The sequence below is a fragment of the Bos taurus genome, chromosome 6 (assembly GCF_002263795.3).
Source record: "Bos taurus isolate L1 Dominette 01449 registration number 42190680 breed Hereford chromosome 6, ARS-UCD2.0, whole genome shotgun sequence".
Taxonomy (NCBI): Eukaryota; Metazoa; Chordata; class Mammalia; order Artiodactyla; family Bovidae; genus Bos; species Bos taurus.
Genome location: NC_037333.1, coordinates 5969690 through 5989319, shown reverse-complemented (window position 1 = coordinate 5989319; position 19630 = coordinate 5969690). Strand labels below are relative to the sequence as shown.

The following is a 19630-nucleotide window of genomic DNA, read 5'->3' as shown; positions in this document are numbered from 1 at the left end:
GGACTCAATAAAGGACAGAAATGGTAGGGATCCAACAGAAGCAGAAGATATTAAGAAAAGGTGGCAAGAATACACAGAAGAACTGTACAAAAAAGATCTTCACGAGCCAGACAATCACGATGGTGTGATCACTCACCTAGAGCCAGACATCCCTGGAATGTGAAGTCAAGTGGGACTTAGGAAGCATTACTACAAATGAAGCTAGTGGAGGTGATGGAATTCCAGTTGAGCTATTTCAAATCCTGAAAGATGATGCTGTGAAAGTGCTGCACTCAATATGTCAGCAAATTTGGAAAACTCGGCAGTGGCCACAGGACTGGAAAATGTCACTTTTTATCTCTCTCTACCAAACATGAAATGGAGGTGATAGATGTAAGGAATGAGGCTTCAGGCCTCTACTAGGGAAACTCGTCTTTTATGTTCATATCTATAAACATGCTCTGTTAGAAAGCAGATTTATTTTCTCCCTGTCTGGTGAGAGATCTGTCAAAAAATCACCTTGAGAAAGCCATGTTGAGTAGAGTAGGCAGCTCCATGCCCCCGTCCCTTCACAGAAACAATGAAAAATAAACAGAAACCATTTGAAGCAAGTTTGTCGGAACTCTGAGAAATAGTCAAAGATTTCCAGAAACTAAGCAAATTGAGTCAAAACGTGTGAGAAGATTTGAACATAATTGAAGAAATAGATCTAACATAACTGTTGAAAATTTCAGTACTCTTCTTTCAGTAATGAGCAAAAAATCTGATCTAGACAGAAGATCAGTAAGAAAACAGAGACTTGGAGATAAAATCAAATACTGTATGATATCACTTATATGTGGAAACTGAAAGAAAAAAAAACAACACAAAGAATATAACAAAGAAACAGGCTGTCAGATGTAGAGAACAAACTAGTGGTCACCAACAGGGAGAGGAAAGTGGGGAGGGCAAGTTAGGGGTAGGAGCATAGGAGGTACAAACTGCTATGTATAAAATAAGCTACAAGAATACATTGCAAACACAGGGAATGTAGACAGTATTTTATAATGAGTATAACCTTTAAAAAGTGTGAGTCACATATGTTGTACATCTGAAGCTATTATAGTACATCACCTATGCCACAATTAAAAAAAAAGAAAATAGAGGACTTGAAGGACACTATAAACCAATGAGACATAATAGAGATGTATACAATACTCCACACAAAAGCTGCAGAGTATGCTACATCAGTTGTTAACCCAGGCAGATTAAGATACAGGGTATTGACTTTAGAAACTGGGAAGAATAAAGTTCACTAAGTGTTCAGCATTGCTACCTCATAATATAATCCTCCATGAATTCTTGCTCAGAATGAATGAAGAAGCTGTTGCTCGTTTCATAACACTCATTCAGTTGTATTACTCTGCATTTCCTAAACTGGCAGCATCAAGCCCTGATAGAATGTGCTGGTTCTGTGCACACCCCAGAAACTCTAAATGTAACTCCAGGGGCATTTTAGGCTGTAATGAGTCCAAGGATCCAAACCCAGGCTCTTACTTTGCCTGTTATCTTGTAAAGCTTAACTGAAACAACTCATGTCCTCACTTCAGTTGGGTCATGTTCAAACATCACCTACTCAGGTTACTTTCCTGATCAGCCTATTTAAAATTGTACTCATATCCCAGCACCTTTTTAAAGTCATACTACTCCTCATCCCTCTTTCTGGCCTTGTTTCACAAAGAGTTAAACACAACTGAGCAATTAACACTATACATGAATAAAAAACAAGGATTTTACTGTCTATCATAGGGAATTCTGTTCAAAACCTCATAATAACCTATAATGGCTATAACAGGAAAAAAAAAACCAACATCACGACGCTGTACACCTGAAGTTAACACAGTACTGTAAATCAACTACACATCAATAAAAGGTCTAAGAAAAAAAGCACTGGCGTACTGCTTATGACCAAACAACCTGTTCAGAGCAGTTCAGCCCATTTCAGTCGCTCACTCATGTCCAACTTTGCGACCCCATGGACCGCAGCACGCCAGGACTCCCTGTCCATCACCAACTCCGGAGTTTACTCAAACCCATGTCCATTGAGTCGGTGATGCCATCCAGCCATCTCATCCTCTGTCGTCCCCGTGTCCTCCTGCTCCCAATCCCTCCCAGCATCAGGGTCTTTTCAAATGAGTCAGCTCTTTGCATCAGATGGCCAAGTATTGGAGTTTCAGCTGCAGCGTCAGTCCTTCCAATGAACACCCAGGACCAATCTCCTTTAGGATGGACTGGTTGGATCTCCTGGCAGTACAAGGGACTCTCAAGAGTCTTCTCCAACACCACAGTTCAAAAGCAACAATTCTTCGGCGCTCAGCTTTCTTTATAGTCCAACTCTCACATCCATACATGACCACTGGAAAAACCATAGCCTTGACTAGATGGACCTTTGTTGGCAAAGTAATATCTCTGCTTTTTAATATGCTGTCTAGGTTGGACATAACTTTCCTTCCAAGGAGTAAGCGTCTTTTAATTTCATGGCTGCAGTCACCACAGCAGTTATTTTGGAGCCCAGAAAAATAAAGTCAGCCACTATTTCCATTGTTTCCCCATCTATTTGCCATGAAGTGATGGGACCGGATGCCATGATCTTAGTTTTCTGAATGTTGAGCTTTAAGCCAACTTTTTCATTCTCCTCTTTCAGTTTCAAGACACTCTTTAGCTCCTCTTCACTTTCTGCTATAAAGGTGGTGTCAAATGCATATCTGAGGTTATTGATATTTCACCTGGCAATCTTGATTCTAGCTGGTGCTTCCTCCAGCCCAGAGTTACTGATGATGTACTCTGCATATAACTGCCCCAGGTCGGTAGATGCCCAATATACTACTGGAGATCAGTGGAGAAATAACTCCAGAAAGAATGAAGGGATGGAGCCAAAGCAAAAACAACACCCAATTGTGGATGGGACTGGTGATAGAAGCAAGGTCCGATGCTGTAAAGAGCAATATTCCATAGGAACCTGGAATGTTAGGTCCATGAATCAAGGCAAATTGGAAGTAATCAAACAAGGGTGAACATCGACATTCTAGAAATCAGCAAACTAAGATGGACTGGAATGGGTGAATTTAACTCAGATAACCATTATATCTACTACTGTGGGCAGGAATCCCTCAGAAGAAATGGAGTAGCCATCATAGTCAACAAAAGAGTTCAAAATGCAGTACATGGATGCAATTTCAAAAACAACAGAATGATTTCTGTTCGTTTCCAAGGCAAACCATTCAATATCACGGTAATTCAAGTCTATGCCCCAACCAGTAATGCTGAAGAAGCTGAAGTTGAACAGTTCTTTGAAGACCTACAAGACCTTCTAGAACTAACACCCCAAAAAAGATGTCCTTTTCACTATAAGGGACTGGAATACAAAAGATGTTAAGAAACACCTGGAGTAAGAGGCAAATTTGGCCTTGGAGTACAAAATGAAGAAGGGCAAAGGCTAATAGAGTTCTGTAAAGAGAACACACTGGTCAAAGCAAACACCCTCTTCCAACAACACAAGACTCTACACATGGACATCACCAGACGGTTGACACTGAAATCAGATTGATTATATTCTTTGCAGCCAAAGATGGAGAAGCTCTATATAGTCAGTAAAAATAAGACTGGGAGCTGAATGTGGCTCAGACCATGAACTCCTTATTGCCAAATTCAGACTTAAATTGAAGAAAGTGGAGAAAACCACTAGACCATTCAGGTATGACCTAAATCAAATCCCTTATGATTATACAGTGGAAGTGAGAAAAAGATTAAAGGGCCTAGATCTGATAGATAGAGTGCCTGATGAACTATGGACAGAACTTTGTGACATTGTACAGGAGACAGGAATCAAGACCATTCCCAAGAAAAAGAAATGCAAAAAAGCAAAATGGCTGTATAGGGAGGCCTTACAAATAGCTGTGAAAAGAAGAGAAGCGAAAAGCAAAGGAGAAAAGGAAAGATATAAGCATCTGAATGCAGAGTTCCAAAGAATAGCAAGGAGAGATAAGAAAGCCTTCCTTAGTGATCAGTGCAAAGAAATAGAGGAAAATAACAGAATGGGAAAGACTAGAGATCTCTTCAAGAAAACTAGAGATACCAAGGGACCATTTCATGCAAAGATGGACTCAATAAAGGACAGAAATGGTAGGGATCCAACAGAAGGAGAAGATATTAAGAAAAGGTGGAAAGAATACACAGAAGAACTGTACAAAAAAGATCTTCACGAGCCAGACAATCACGATGGTGTGATCACTCACCTAGAGCCAGACATCCCGGAATGTGAAGTCAAGTGGGACTTAGGAAGCATTACTACAAATGAAGCTAGTGGAGGTGATGGAATTCCAGTTGAGCTATTTCAAATCCTGAAAGATGATGCTGTGAAAGTGCTGCACTCAATATGTCAGCAAATTTGGAAAACTCGGCAGTGGCCACAGGACTGGAAAATGTCACTTTTCATTCCAATCCCAAAGAAAGGCAATGCCAAAGAATGCTCAAACTACCAAACAATTGCACTCATCTCACACACTAGTAAAGTAATCCTCAAAATTCTCCAAGCCAGGGTGAAAATATACTGCCTTGACATACTCCTTTTCCTATTTGGAACCAGTCTATTGTTCCATGTACACTTCTAACTGTTGCTTCCTGACCTGCATTCAGATATCTCAAGAGACAGGTCAGGTGGTCTGGTATTCCCATCTCTTTCAGAATTTTCCACAGTTTTTTGTGATTCACACAGTCAAAGGCTTTGGTATAGTCAATAAAGCAGAAGTAGATGTTTTTCTGGAACTCTCTTGCTTTTTGATGATCCAGAGGATGTGGGCAATTTGATCTCTGGTTCCTCCGCCTTTTCTAAAACTAGCTTGAACATCTGAAAGTTCACAGTTCACATACTGCTGAAGCCTGGCTTGGAGAATTTTGAGCGTTACTTTGTTAGTGTGTGAGATGAGTGCAACTGTGCAGTAGTTTGAGCAGTCTTTGACCTTGCCTTTCTGTGATCACTGCCAAGCTTTCAAAATTTGCTGGCATATTGAGTGCAGCAGTTTTACAGGATCATCTTTTAGGATTTGAAATAGCTCAACTGGAAATCTGTCACCTCCACTAGCTTTGTATGTAGTGATGCGTCCTAAGGCCCACTTGACTTCACATTCCAGGATGTCTGGCTGTAGGTGAGTAATCACACCATCGTGATTATCTGGGTCATGAAGATCGTTTTTGTTATGTTTCTTCTATGTATTCTTGCCACCTCTTCTTAATGGCTTCTGCTTCTGTTAAGTCCATACCATTTCTGTCTTTTATTGTGCCCACCTTTGCATGAAATGTTCCCTTGGTATCTCTAATTTTCCTGAAGAGATTTCTAGTCTTTCCCATTCTGTTGTTTTCCTCTATGTCTTTGCACTGATCACCAAGGAAGGCTTTCTTATCTCTTCTTGCTATTCTTTGGAACCCTGAACTCAGATGAGTACATCTTTCCTTTTCTCCCTTGCCTTTCCTTTCTCTTCTTTTCACAGCTATCTGTAAGGGCTCCTTAGACAACCCTTCTGCCTTTTTGCTTTCTTTCTCTTGGGAATGGCCTTGATTCCTGCCTTCTGTACAATGTCACGAACTTCCATCCATAGTTCTTCAGGCACTCTGTCTATCATATCTAATCCCTTGAATCTATTTCTCACTTCTACTGTATAATCATAAGGAATTTGACTTAGGTCATCTGAGCAACGATTATATGGTGGAAGTGAGAAATAGATTTAAAGGACTAGATCTCATAGACAGAGTGCCTGATAAACTATGGATGGAAGTTTGTGACATTGTACAGGAGACAGGGAGCAAGACAATCCCCAAGAAAAAGAAACAAAAAATGGCTGTCTGAGGAGGCCTTACAAATAGCTGTGAAAAGAAGAGAAGCGAAAAACAAAGGAGAAAAGGAAAGATATACCCATTTGATTGGAGGAGGAAATGGCAACCCACTCCAGTGTTCTTGCCTGGAGAATCCCAGGGATGGGGGGGCCTGGTGGGCTGCCGTCTATGGGGTCGCACAGAGTCGGACACGACTGAAGTGACTTAGCAGCAGCAGCATACTCATTTGAATGCAGGGCTCCAAAGACTAGCAAGGAGAGATAAGAAAGCCTTCCTAAGTGATCAGAGCAAATGGAGGAAAACAATAGAATGGGAAAGACTAGAGATGTCTTCAAGAAAATCAGAGATACCAAGGGAACATTTCATGCAAAAATGGGCTCAATAAAGGACAGAAATGGTACGGACCTAACAGAAGCAGAAGATATTAAGAAGAGGTGGCAAGAATACACGGAAGAACTGTACAAAAAAGATCTTCATCACCCAGATAATCACGATGGTGTGATCACTCACCTAGAGTCAGACATCCTGGAATGTGAAGTCAGGTGGGCCTTAGGAAGCATCACTACAAACAAAGCTAGTGGAGGTGATGGAATTCCAGTTGAGCTATTTCAAATCCTGAAAGATGATGCTGTGAAAGTGCTGCACCCAATATGCCAGCAAATTTGGAAAACTCAGCAGTGATCACAGGATCATTTCAATCCCAAAGAAAGGCAATGCCAAAAACTGCTCAAACTACCACACAATTGCACTAATCTCACACACTAGTAAAGTATGCTCAAAATTCTCCAAGCTAGGCTTCAGAAGTATGTGAACCGTGAACTTCCAGATGTTCAAGCTAGTTTTAGAAAAGGCAGAGGAACTAGAGTTCAAATTGCCAACATCCACTGGATCATCAAAAAAGCAAGAGAGTTCCAAAAACACATCTATTTCTGCTTTATTGACTATGCCGAAGCCTTTGACTGTGTGGATCCCAATATACTGTGGAAAATTCTGAAAGAGATGGGAATACCAGACCACCTGACCTGCCTCTTGAGAAATCTGTATGCAAGTCAGGAAGCAACAGTTAGAACTGGACATGGAACAACAGACTGGTTCTAAATAGGAAAAGGAGTACGTCAAGGCTGTATATTGTCACCTTGCTTATTTCACTTGAGTACATCATGAGAAATGCTGGGCTGGATGAAGCACAAGCTGGAATCAAGATTGCCAGGAGAAATGTCAATAACCTCAGATATGCAGATGACACCACCCTTATGGCAGAAAGTGAAGAGGAATGAAAGAGCCTCTTGATGAAAATGAAAGAGGAGAGTGAAAAAGCTGGCTTAAAACTCAACATTCAGAAAACTAACATCATGGCATCTGGTCCCATCACTTTATAGCAAATAGATGGGGAAACAGTGGAAACAGTGGCTGACTTTATTTTGGGGGGTTCCAAAATCACTGCAGATGGTGACTGCAGCCTTGAAATCAAAAGATGCTTACTCCTTCGAAGGAAAGTTATGACCAACCCAGACAGCATATTAAAAGGAGACATTACTTTGCCAACAAAGGTCCATCTAGTCAAGGCTATGGTTTGTCAGTAGTTATGAATGGGTGTAAGAGTTGGCCTATAAAGAAAGCTGAGAGCCAAAAAATTGATGCTTTTGAACTGTGCTGTTGGAGAAGATTTTTGAGAGTCCCTTGGACTGCAAGGAGATCCAACCAGTCCATCCTAAAGGAGATCAGTCCTGGGTGTTCATGGAAGGACTGATGTTGAAGATGAAACTCCAATACTTTGGCCACCTGATGCGAAGAGCTGACATATCTGAAAAGACCTTGATGCTGGGAACGATTGAAGGCAGGAGGAGAAGGGGATGACAAAGGATGAGATGGTTAGATGGCATCACTGACGCAATGGACATGAATTTGGGTAAACTCTGGCAGCTGATGATGGACAGGGAGGCCTGGCATACTGCAGTCCATGGCATCGCAAAGAGTCGGAAACAACCGAGCGATTGAACTAACTGAACTGATCTGAGCCACAGTCAGCTCCTGGTGTTGTTTGTGCTGACTGTATAGAGCTTCTCCATCTTTGGCTGAAAAAACTGTAATCAATCTGATTTCGGTATTGATCATCTGGTGATGTTCATGGGTAGAGTCTTCTCTTGTGTTGTTGGAAGAGGGTGTTTGCTATGACCAGTACGTTCTCTTGGCAAAACTGTATTAGCCTTTGCCCTGCTTCATTCTCTACTCTAAGGCCAAATTTGCCTGCTACTCCAGGTATTTCTTGTGTTCCTACTTTTGCATTCCAGTCCCCTATAGCGAAAAGGACATCTTTTGGGGTATTAGTTCTAGAAGTTCTGGTAGGTCTTCAAAGAACCATTCAACTTCAGCTTTTCAGCATTACTGGTCAGGCATAGACTTGGATTACTGTGATATTGAATGGTTTGCCTTGAAAACAAACAGAGATCATTCTGTCGTTCTTGAGATTGCATCCAAGTACTGCTTTTCGGACTCTTTTGTTGACTATGATGGCTACTCTATTTCTTCTAAAGGAGTCTTGCCCACAGTAATAGATATAATGGTTATCTCTGTTAAATTCACCCTTTCCGGTCCATTTTAGTTCATTAATTCCTAAAATGTCGACGTTCACTATTGCCATCTCCTGTTTGCTACTGCTGCTACTGCTAAGTCGCTTCAGTTTTGTCTGACTCTGTGCGACCCCAAAGATGGCAGCCGACCAGGCTCCTCTGTCCATGGGATTCTCCAGGCAAGAACACTGGAGTGGGTAGCCTATCCCTCCTCCAATGCATGAAAGTGAAAATTCAAAGTGAAGTCACTCAGTCGTATCCAACTCTTAGCGACCCCATGGACTGCAGCCTACCAGGCTCCTCCGTCCATGGGATTCTCCAGGCAAGAGTACTGGAGTGGGGTGCCATTGCCTTCTCCTGTTTGACCACTTCCAATTTGCCTTGATTCATGGACCTAACATTCCAGGTTCCTATGCAGTAGTGCTCTTTACAGCACCAGACCTTGCTTCCATCACCAGTCACATCCACAACTAGGTGGTGGTGTTGCTTTGGCTCTGTCTCTTCATTCTTTCTGGAGTTATTTCTCCACTGATCTCTAGTAGCATATTGGGCACCTACCAACCTGGGGAATTCATCTTGCAGTGTCCTATCTTTTTGCCTTTTCATACTGTTCATGGGGTTCTCATGGCAAGAATGCTGAAGTGGTTTGCCATTCCCTTCTCTGGTGGACCATGTTTTGTCAGAACTCTCCACCATGACCCGTCAGTCTTGGGTGGCCCTACAGGGCATGGCTTCTAGTTTCATTGAGTTAGACAAGGATGTGGTCCATGTGATCAGATCGGTTAGTTTCCTGTGATTGTGTTTTTCAGTCTGTCTGCCCTCAGATGGAGAAGGATAAGAGGCTTATGGAAGCTTCCTGGTGGGAGAGACTGACAGAGGGGGAAACTGGGTCTTGTTCTGATGGGCGGAGCTGTGCTCAGTAAATCTTTTTTTTTTTTTTTTTCTTTTTCAGTAAATCTTTAATCCAATTTTCTGTTGATGGGTGGAGCTGTGTTCCCTCCCTGCTATTTACCTGGGGCCAAACTATGGTGGAGGTAATGAAGATGATGGTGATGTCAAATGGGAAAGTAGAAGAGTAGAAGAAACAAACAGGGTATCAGACTATTACAATCAATACAATAAATGTAAAATCAAAGAGTTATGATGATACTGATATGAAGAAAAGTTAGCCCAGGCATAGAGGAAGGATGTAGGCAAGCCAGGCCTGTTGGAGAGGTGACAGCACTGAGCCAACTCCCAAAGGCTGAGTGGATGTCAGGCAGGAAAAGCATGGTGTGAGGGGTGGGATTTCCCAGCAGAGGAAAGAAGATATGCAAAGAGAGATGCGATGGATGACAGCACCCTGTGAAGGAAGAGTAAAAGGGGGTGCAGGAGAGGTAAGGAATTTGGAACTTTATGCTGACAGCAATAGGGTATCACTGATTGTTAACAGGGAAGGACAAGACGCAGTCAAATTTGCATTTTATAAAGATATTCTCTGCACAAATTAGATTCTGGAAGACCAGAGAGGGGAAAATCATTTAGGAGAGTATTGCAGTTATCTAGGTGGAAAATGGTAATTATCTGGGAATAAAAAGGAAGGGAAAACATATTTAAGTGATGTTAAGGAGTTAAAACTGTATTGATTTGTTGAGAAAATGGAAAGCCAAGGATAAAGGAGAGGAAGGGCTTTAGAATGATTCCAAGGATGATGGCACCATTCACTGATACAGGACCTGCAAGAGAGAACAAGGCTGAGTGGAATGTTAAGGTTCTTTCCAGCTTGTGGGGTCTGAGGCACCAATTGAACTTGCAAACAGAGCAACTTGGTAAGGAATAGGTACCTGGTAGGAGACAGATCTGGGCTGTATCTTAAAATTTTAATCCCACAGATGGAAACTGAAGACATGGGAATGGCAAAAACAAAGAGATCCTAAGATGCAACTTCAAAATATAAAATGTTGGTTGAGGAAGAGTTGCCCATGAAAGAGCCTGAAAAGGACATTTAGAGAAGAGGAATATAAGGAAAGAATAAAGTCAAGAGAAGAAAAGGAGAAATTTCAAAAAGGGAGGAGCCCATGGTCTAGAATGCAGTAATGACATAAAATAAGGGCCAAGACAAGTGTATTGGATTTGGCAGCAAAATAACTCATCAACGAGCTTAGTGAGTAGTTTCGGTGGAGGGACGGATATGAAAGCTCCACTGCAATAGACTGAGGCTCTAATCGAAGGTAAGAATACGGAGACGTACAGATCACTTTTCCAAGAAGACTGGCTATGAGGGGGAAGGAAAAGGACGGAGCAGCTTATAGAAATGCCAACAGAATCCAGGGAGAGTTGTTTTCATTTCTTAAGATGAGAGAAACTCAATTATCATAATGTGAAGGAGAAAAGATACCACCTCAGCCAAATAAATATAAAATGAAGACATACAGATAGGAAAAAAAATCTTTGCAGGTACCAAATTATTCTAATTTCAAGCTATGCTTTCTCTTGACAGAAAGTATATGTGTTCATCATTCTATCTCTGTAATTTAGCCCAGAGCCTAGGTCATAATGAGAATTCCAATATATGTTGAATGAATAGGTGGATGAAGAATTTATAGACGTAAATAAAGTAGTAACAGGTAATACTGAAAATGAGAATACATAAATTGAAAGAATTATTGCTTGCCGTTTTATTTTTTATTTTGGGGTATACAAAAGTCTTGCCCAGCAGGGTATGATTCCTCTGAAACTAGAGACCATGCATGTGTAATAGCACTTGGGACAGCAAAGGAAGTATTTTATTGGCAACATGTATCGACTGGAAAGAGAATGTAAACAAACCAGGAGGGGGCTCCAAACTTTGAGGGAAATAGAGGAAATAACTGACTGAGGTTCTCATCAAGCTGAGAACTGATGGTATGAGGAAAATGAAGGAGCCAAGCAGATGAAAATCTGTGAACACAGAGTGGCATGTTACATTTCACAGGAGGAAAATCTCTACAAATCACAGGTTGTAGCCCTGGGTGTAGGATAAAGTGTAGCAAAAGTAAAGGTTATTAGAGATTAGGAAATTAAAGCACTGTGAGGACAGAGTGACAAGTATCCTATCCACATGGACTTTGAGCTCACCCAGGATGATGGCAAGACACAGTGGGACAATAAGAAGATGGTGAGCCCAGTGCCATGATTCTCCATGATCGATGGTAGATAACAATGATAAATGGGGACAGACAGTAGATAATGATAGATGGATCAGATGGTAGAAATTGATGAAGTAGGCTAGAAGCTGACAGGCAAATGGAAATGGTCTCAAAGGAAAAGATTTCCTTAAAGGAGAAGGAAATGGCAACCCACTCCAGTATTCTTGCCTGGATAAGTCATGGACAGAGGAGCCTGACAGGCTGTAGTCCATGGGGTTACATGACTGAGCACACATGCATGAGGGTAGAGGGAGATGGGTTGGTAGCAATAAACTGGTAGAACTAAAAAAGGAAAAAAAATGCCAGAAACATAATGGATGTGGGAATGGGGAGTTGAAATAATGCAAACCCATCTTCCTCTGACTGTGGTATGAGGGGCGTAGGAAATGAGCAACCTCTCACTCAAACTGCTGGAGAGAGACTCATTATTTGGGTGAACAGCCCCAGCTTAAAAAAGATAAGGCAGAGACTTCCCTGGTGGTCCCGGGGTTAAGACTTCATGCTCCCAGTGCAGGGTGCCTGGGTTTGATCCCTGGTCAGGGAACTAGACCCCACACGCCAAATCTAAAGACCTCGAGTGCCACAACCAATGATCCAGCATGCTGCAATGAAGACCTGGCACAGCCAGATACATAAATATAAAAAAAAAATAATAATAAGGCAGAAGACACAGTCATAAATCCTTCACGCAACGTCATTCAACCAGCACATGTGGATCCTATAAAATTGCTGCCTTGCTAACAAACACCTGAAAAGATGCTCAACATCACTCATTATCAGAGAAATGCAAATCAAAACTACAATGAGGTACCACCTCACACCAGTCAGAATGGCTACTATCAAAAAGTCTACAAACAATAAATGCTGGAGAGGGCGCAAAGAAAAAGGAACCCTCTTACACTGTTGGTGGGAATGCAAACTAGTACAGCCACTATGGAGAATTCCTTTAAAAAGGTGGAGATTCCTTAAAAAAAAGTGGAAACAGAACTGCCATATGACCCAGCAATCCCACTGCTGGGCATACACACCCAGGAAATCAGAATTGAAAGAGACACGTGTACCCCAATGTTCATCGCAGCACTGTTTATAATAGCCAGGACATGGAAGCAACCTACATGTCCATCGGCAGATGAATGGATAAGAAAGCTGTGGTACATATTCACAATGGAATATTACTCAGCTATTAAAAAGAATGCATTTGAATCAGTTCTAATGAGGTGGATGAAACTGGAGCCTATTATACATAACAAAGTAAGTCGGAAAGAAAAACACCAATACAGTATACTAACACATATATGTGGAATTTAGAAAGATGGTAACGATGACCCTGTATGTGAGACAGCAAAAGAGACACAGATGTACAGAACAGTCTTTTGGACTCTGTGGGAAAGGGATAGGGTAGGATGATTTAAGAGACTAGCATTAAAAATGTATATTAGCATATGTGAAATAGATTGCCAGTCCAGGTTTGATGCATGAGACAGGGTGCTCAGGGCTGGTGCACTGGGATGACCCAGAGAGATGGGATGGGGAGGGAGGTGCGAGGGGGTTCAGGATGGGGAACATATGTACACCCATGGCTGATTCATGTCAATGTATGGCAAAACCACCATAATATTGTAAAGTGATTAGCCTCCAATTAAAATTTTAAAAATGGCAGCCTTGTTGTTAACGACAATTAGCAGGGTGCACTCACCATTATTTGGTAGGTACATCCTTGTACACTGCTATAACTCTATAGCCTTCTTTGGAAGAAAATGAGCCAGCCATCTCATGCACAAAATCCTAAAACATAATTTAAAAGGTCTTAGTATTTCTAAAGTTTAGAGGCTTATGGTTAAAACAGAATGAAGCAAACTCTGTAGGCAAACTTCAGAATTCTCCCTCATTCCCCATTCACTGCTAGGAACTGGACAGCAGCCTTAAGACTTTTCTGTTGCTCCTTACATCTGTCCCTCAAATCCTCTTACAGGGCCCTCAGAGAGACCATTACCTTTCTCTGACATGAAAAAGTTAAATAACTTGGCACTGAAAAGCAGGCTTCAGAAATTCTGAAAATGCTATTTCCCATAAGTGATATATATTGTAAAAAATAGAAAAACTTTCCCTTCAGCTTTACAACAGGCTAAAAGGGTTTCTGTGATTTCTAGAAAGCCATTCCTTGTAAGTGAGCTTGAAGCATCATACTGTCCCTCATCATGATATCGCTCTCTGTACTTCACGATGATACAAATGATGGTCAGGCGTCAACTCCTTTTGTCTCTCATGAGCTATGTTGAGGCTCTCGGAAGGTCACTGCACTTGAGAGATGTGGACTCACCTGCCCCAGTCTCTGTGGTTCAGGACATGTTTCCTGGAGCACTCAGTGACCAAGTTGTGACCTGAAGCAACAGAAAGTAGGCACATTCACAAGACTGAGGACTGCAGGAAGTTCGATATATTAAATCTCAGAGTACACAGTAAGGAATGACAGGAGACCCAAGATATAAGAAGGGGCATCAGAAACCACGTTAAGGAATGTGATTTGTACTTGGAGGAACGGGACAGGGATGAACAGGAGCTTCTGTTGATTTCTACTACTTCCACACAACTCAGTGGCTGACGTGGACTGCGGAGTCCATATAGAGAGTATAACTCTCATATAGAGAGTACAACTCTCCCTCTATAGCATCAGTACCACCCGTCCCCCACGCCCCACCAAGCACATCTAACCCACCCAGTTTCCCAAGCTGCAGGAGCAGGACCCTAAATCTTCTAGTATTACCAAAGAAGAAAATAAAGGACTGAGTCAGCCCTCAGCTGACTGGCCCAACTGTATCATCAGTATGAGAAGTCTGTAAAGGGAAACTGGCCATTGGTTCTGTATGACCTTTTCTAGATGGGGTCTGGGTAAGCGGTAAGAAATGGGAGATAACAGAGTTTGGAAGCTGCAGGAAAATGTGTAATGTTAAAAATTCAATCTAATCTTTTTTTTTTTTTAATATTGCTTCTGTTTAATATTTTGCTTTTTTGGGCCATGAAGCATGTGGGATCTTAGCTCCCTGACCAGGAATCAAACTTGCACCCCCTGCATTGGAAGGCAAAGTCTTAACCACTGGACTGCCAGAGAAGTCCCAATCTAATCATTTTTTTAAATGTCAATGATTCCACACTATAGAGATAACAGGGATTCCTAACTGATTTTAAATTAGGTTACTGCTACTGACAAATGGAAGATGAAAGTTTAACATGGCCATTTGTTAGCAGGTCTGCATGAGTCCCAGTGCTATTTGCCCTCATCTAATCTTATTCTGCTCTTCCTGGGAAGCTCAAGGTAGCCATGAGATAAAGGCCAGTGTTAGGTAAACAAGGTAAGAAGCCATTCTAGTTTCTTCCTCCCCACCTTCCGGAGTCAGGCACTTTTATTTCAGTCGCTGCGAAATCACAGAGAGGCAAGCTGTATTTCCAAAGGGAGCTAAAGCATTATGCTGATCTTAACAGGCAAATCCAAGTCCTATCTGGTCCCAAGTTAATCACTAGTACGTGTTAAAAACTACCTAAATAAACACACTTTTGGTGACTTTCTAATAGACAGTAGAAAATCAAAGATTTTCTTAACCAAATATCAAGGATTTTCTTAACCAAATATAGTGGTTTGAGTATGGGGAAAGTAAATACAGGAATGGTTTTAGTTAATGGCATAGCTGACATCTGGCTTTTGTTTTTTCTGCACATGGCAGATGTCTAAAGATTCTTTCACTTATGGGAGTTTTCATGACATCCATCCATGTTTCTACCTCTTGAAATTTTTCTCAGTGGCCTACCTGCATTTAAGACCAAAACAAAAATGTAATGGGTCCCTACTGTGTGTCATGCACTGTACCAGGTGCCACGATATTTACCCAAAGTCCTGGAAACCCAAAAACACAATGCAAAAGGACATATTAGAAAAATAAATAAAATTCCAGTCTCAATATCCTATTAACATCAACTTTTCAGCTGTATTTGATCATGAAGTCTTACATTACTTACAAGGTAATTGCTATTATAAAAAAGGGATAGGTCATTAATAGTCTCATTTTCCAAAACCCATTTGATATATGCTCTAAATTATGCTACATCCAACAAAGTGTGCACTTTGAACTTACAAACAAAAAAACTATCTTCATACAGTATGCATTCTAACTCTTGAAATAATTGTACCTGTAAGTCATAGTTTAAGATAGAATACATATGCTTATCATGTTTATTGCAGTTGAATTTCAGAAGGGGAACTAAGAAATTTATAGAAACTAGAAGGTTTGGCATTAATGAAGTCAAGTGGCCTCTTGAACTTTAAACTTCCATATCACAATATGAAGCTGGTTCAAAGATAAGAAATAGAATAAATTCTCTCCTAAGGACGGACCTGAATCTCTGATTGCTCAGAGGCTGAATTAACCAGAGACCATGGCGTTTGATGGTACTTGGAAGGTAGACAGAAATGAGAACTATGAAAAGTTCATGGGAAAAAAGGGTAAGTGCTTAATACTTTAACAGCTTGTTCTTTTGTTTTTCACAGACATCTTTAACTCCTTCTAAACCTCAAATCTTAGGCAATGGCACCTGTTGTGCTGGTGAGGATCAAGAATGGGTGCTGGTTCAGAGTAGGGAAAACCACATTCTCACTTCTTACATTAGAAAGAATACACTCTCACCAGTGGAAGAAAAGATTCTTGGGCACTATTCTCTAAAACACAAAAAACATCCAGATATGTTTCATTTATGTTAACTGGTGACTGAAAATTGAATAGTTTTTTGTTTGTTTAGAAAGTAAAATATGGCAGAGCATAATGATAACCTTCATACTTTAAAATATTAAATTCTAGGGGATGGAAAAGCAAAGGCCATATAATAGAGCAATGAAAACAAATGAGACTTAATTCTCTTCCTCTGACTTGCAGAGCTTTTGGAATGATCTCATGACAGTATGTAGTTTCTACAGAAGTGTTAATTTAACAGATTTTAATATCTACACCACTACTCTGGCAGCCCATACGCTGAACACTTTGGGCAAAAAGATTTGTCATTCCCTAAAAATAAAAATCTGCATCAATTATATCCTGTAGTTTAGGAATTCCAAGTTCACATTTATGGAATTTGCAGATTCTTATAATAATGAATTTGACCGTAATATTTGCTAATTTTCTCATTTCTATGATAGAAACACCACAAAAAGCAAAGAGAATTATGAAACTCAAAATTTAAAGCCATGGAAAGCAAAGGGACATTAAAAAAGAAAGTGTACCATACATGTGGAATTAAAGTAGTATATCCTTATAAATATATAAATGTACTTTCTTAATCCTTCATTTGATATCCCTGGAATTTGACTTACTTAACATTGAAACAAAAATATTTATAATTTTTAAAAAAATTACTCAGTTCTAAGATTCTACAATTCTATGCTTCATTTAATTTTTTTCAGTTTTAGAAAAATAGTTTGACATGATTGAGCTTGAACTTTTTCTACAGAAGCAATCTGAATGCTCTTGTGCAAAGGCAATATGATCAGGTATTCCTCTTCACCCACAAAATATTAACTGGTTAATTAACTAGTTTAAACAGAACTTGGAAAAGTAGCACTTTCCATGGCATTTTGACTTTATTTCCTCCAATCTCTTTGTCTTTGCAGGTATTAATGTGGTGAAAAGGAAGCTTCCAGCTCATGATAATTTGAAACTGATAATTACACAAGGAAATAAATTCACAGTCAAAGAATCAAGCACTTTTCGAACCATTGAAATTATTTTTGAGCTTGGTGTCACTTTTAATTATAGCCTCCCAGATGGAACTGAAATCAGTGTAAGAAATTTTTTATAAGCAAAGCATTCCTGATTTTTCTACATACTGCAAAAATAATCTCTGTTTTCTTCCACTGGATCGGGTTAATGAATGTAGGTCTCCTTCATTTACTGAAGCAGTCAATAGAGTTTATCTATATTAAACATCATACAAGTTAGCAGAGTATTTAAAAATGTTTTGATTTTCATATGTTATCTATTAAAGAACCTGGATTAAACAACAATTAGAAAAATATCCTTTGAATGACTGAGCATACACCTATTCATAAAGAAAATTTCAGTGTTTTCAACATATCTGACAGCAATAAAAGCTTCTAGAGCTATCTAACTTAAATATAATAGACGTGTAATTGAAATGATAAAATAAGTGAATAAATTAGTGAATGAATGTGTGACCAAATAGAAAGGTCCAATGTTACAATGTAGGTCACTGGGAATTCATTTTACTATTTAAGATCTAAAATTTTAAGATATAAAATGGGGTCACATTTTTCAACTGATTTTTTAAAAAATGTTTCCACTTAGAACTTTTCTGGTTAAATTAAACATGTTTGCAATGACAATTAAGCTGTCAAATATTTTATTATGGCTGTTTTATCTGTTACCACAATTACATAAATTAAAACAAGTACAAGCTTGTTAACTTCTCTGTTAAACTAATATGAACCATGATTAAACTTAGAACACTCTTTTTAATGTGAAAGACTTAGTAAAGAGAAGTCCCGATTATCTGCCTTACAATTCAGCATTTGGAAACTACAGAGCGAGATGGTTACCAGCACGTACTCTAGAGCCCCGGTAATCTAGGTGCAAGCTTGGCTTTGTGACTTTAATTACCGTATTTCAGTTTTTTCATCTGTGCAATGGAGATAAACATATCTCCTTCATAGGGTTACAGTGAAGTTTGAAGAAGTAGATCTGTAGACCTCAGAACAGAGCCTGACACGTGTAAGACCCTTAAAAATGGTTTTTTTATTATTATTTTGAAATCTTATACAGGGGGCGTGGGCCCTGGAGGGAGATAAACTTGTCGGAAAATTTAAACGGTTGGACAATGGAAATGCACTAAATACTGTCCGAGAAATTATAGGTGGCGAGATGGTCCAGGTGAGTTATTTTCCAAAGACAAAAATAATTACATAGCAATGATTTTTATCTGGGGGGTTGCTGAGTTAAATCATCAATAAACAGACTATTACTTTTCTCATAAATCTTACTGAGTTCTAAAATATAGGTATTTTCTGATGCCTATTTGAAGAGAACTTACATACGTCAACACATTGAGCCTATTTTAACTGAAAAAGTGACTACAAACCAAAACTTATTTTTAAATGAATGTCTCCTCTATCTGTATAAAATGTGACTATCAAGTACAAGAAAAAAATACATTTTGAAGCTAAATACTACTAATATTTTTCTTAATTGAGCCTCTAATCTTAACGTCAAATTCTTCTATGTTTATGAACACCTTTCAGACTTACACTTATGAAAGTGTGGAAGCCAAGAGGATTTTCAAAAAGGAATGAGCACTGTTCCTGGAGCATTGCCCAGAACACAGATTAGATGGAAAATCTATATTGAACCAGAAATGCTTTCCTTTCCTCATCTGGTATAAAGTTGCTGATTGATTAGATCTTTCATAAGCATTGGTCAATGGCTTATATTTCCAGTCTCACCAAAGAAAAACATGTAAAAGCTAATTAGGATTTAACTTGTCTTACATTTTCTAAGATGTGTTTACTGGTGTTCTAAAAGAATGTGACATTTTAAAAAACATATGAATAAATATTGTTTCCACATTGCTTTAAAAGTAGTCTCTCTTAAAAAAAAAAAAGACATATTCATTAATAGACTGTTTTGGGTTTTTCCCCACATTTGGTAAATTAAAGACATATATTGCATGGGGGTCTTTATAATCTTGTACTGGTTGTAAATATTTCCCTTAGCAACATTTATTATAAAAATAATACATATTTAACCAGAAAGTTTAGAACTAAGAAAAACAAATGCAAAATAAATATTTCCATAAACCCATAAGCCAGAGATAATCACTATTCTGATTTTAATAGAGATCCTCTATCTTCTCTGGCTGTGGATTTGTGTATTTCTTCATACATACATACCACTCTGAACAAAACGACAGGAAACAAATGATGTGCTAAGGCAAAGTGCATTTTATTTTTCTACATTGCCAGTGATTCCCAGACCTGGGTAAGCAGCAGGA

The 19630-nt window shown here is 39.5% G+C and overlaps 1 protein-coding gene and 1 long non-coding RNA gene across 3 annotated transcripts in view; one reads left to right on the top strand and one right to left on the bottom strand.

The window, feature by feature from the left end:
• Positions 1 to 2079: 2079 nt before the first annotated feature.
• LOC112447032 (uncharacterized) overlaps positions 2080 to 19630 on the bottom strand; it is a 32641-nt gene continuing 15090 nt past the window's right edge. Inside the window, exons 1-3 of one of the 2 annotated variants that reach the window (XR_003035052.2) lie at positions 15428 to 15744; positions 13905 to 13965; positions 2080 to 13369 (exon numbers count right to left, since the gene is read on the bottom strand). This is a non-coding gene — a long non-coding RNA (uncharacterized lncRNA). Of the gene's footprint in view, positions 13370 to 13904; positions 13966 to 15427; positions 15745 to 19630 lie in introns of those variants that run through there. The other variant, XR_003035051.2, reaches the window with a different exon arrangement.
• Positions 15974 to 19206, top strand: FABP2 (fatty acid binding protein 2). Its single transcript, NM_001025332.1, is given in 4 exon segments — positions 15974 to 16079; positions 17238 to 17407; positions 18406 to 18513; positions 18882 to 19206. Coding segments are annotated over 4 exon segments (396 nt in total). The 5' UTR covers positions 15974 to 16012; the 3' UTR covers positions 18933 to 19206.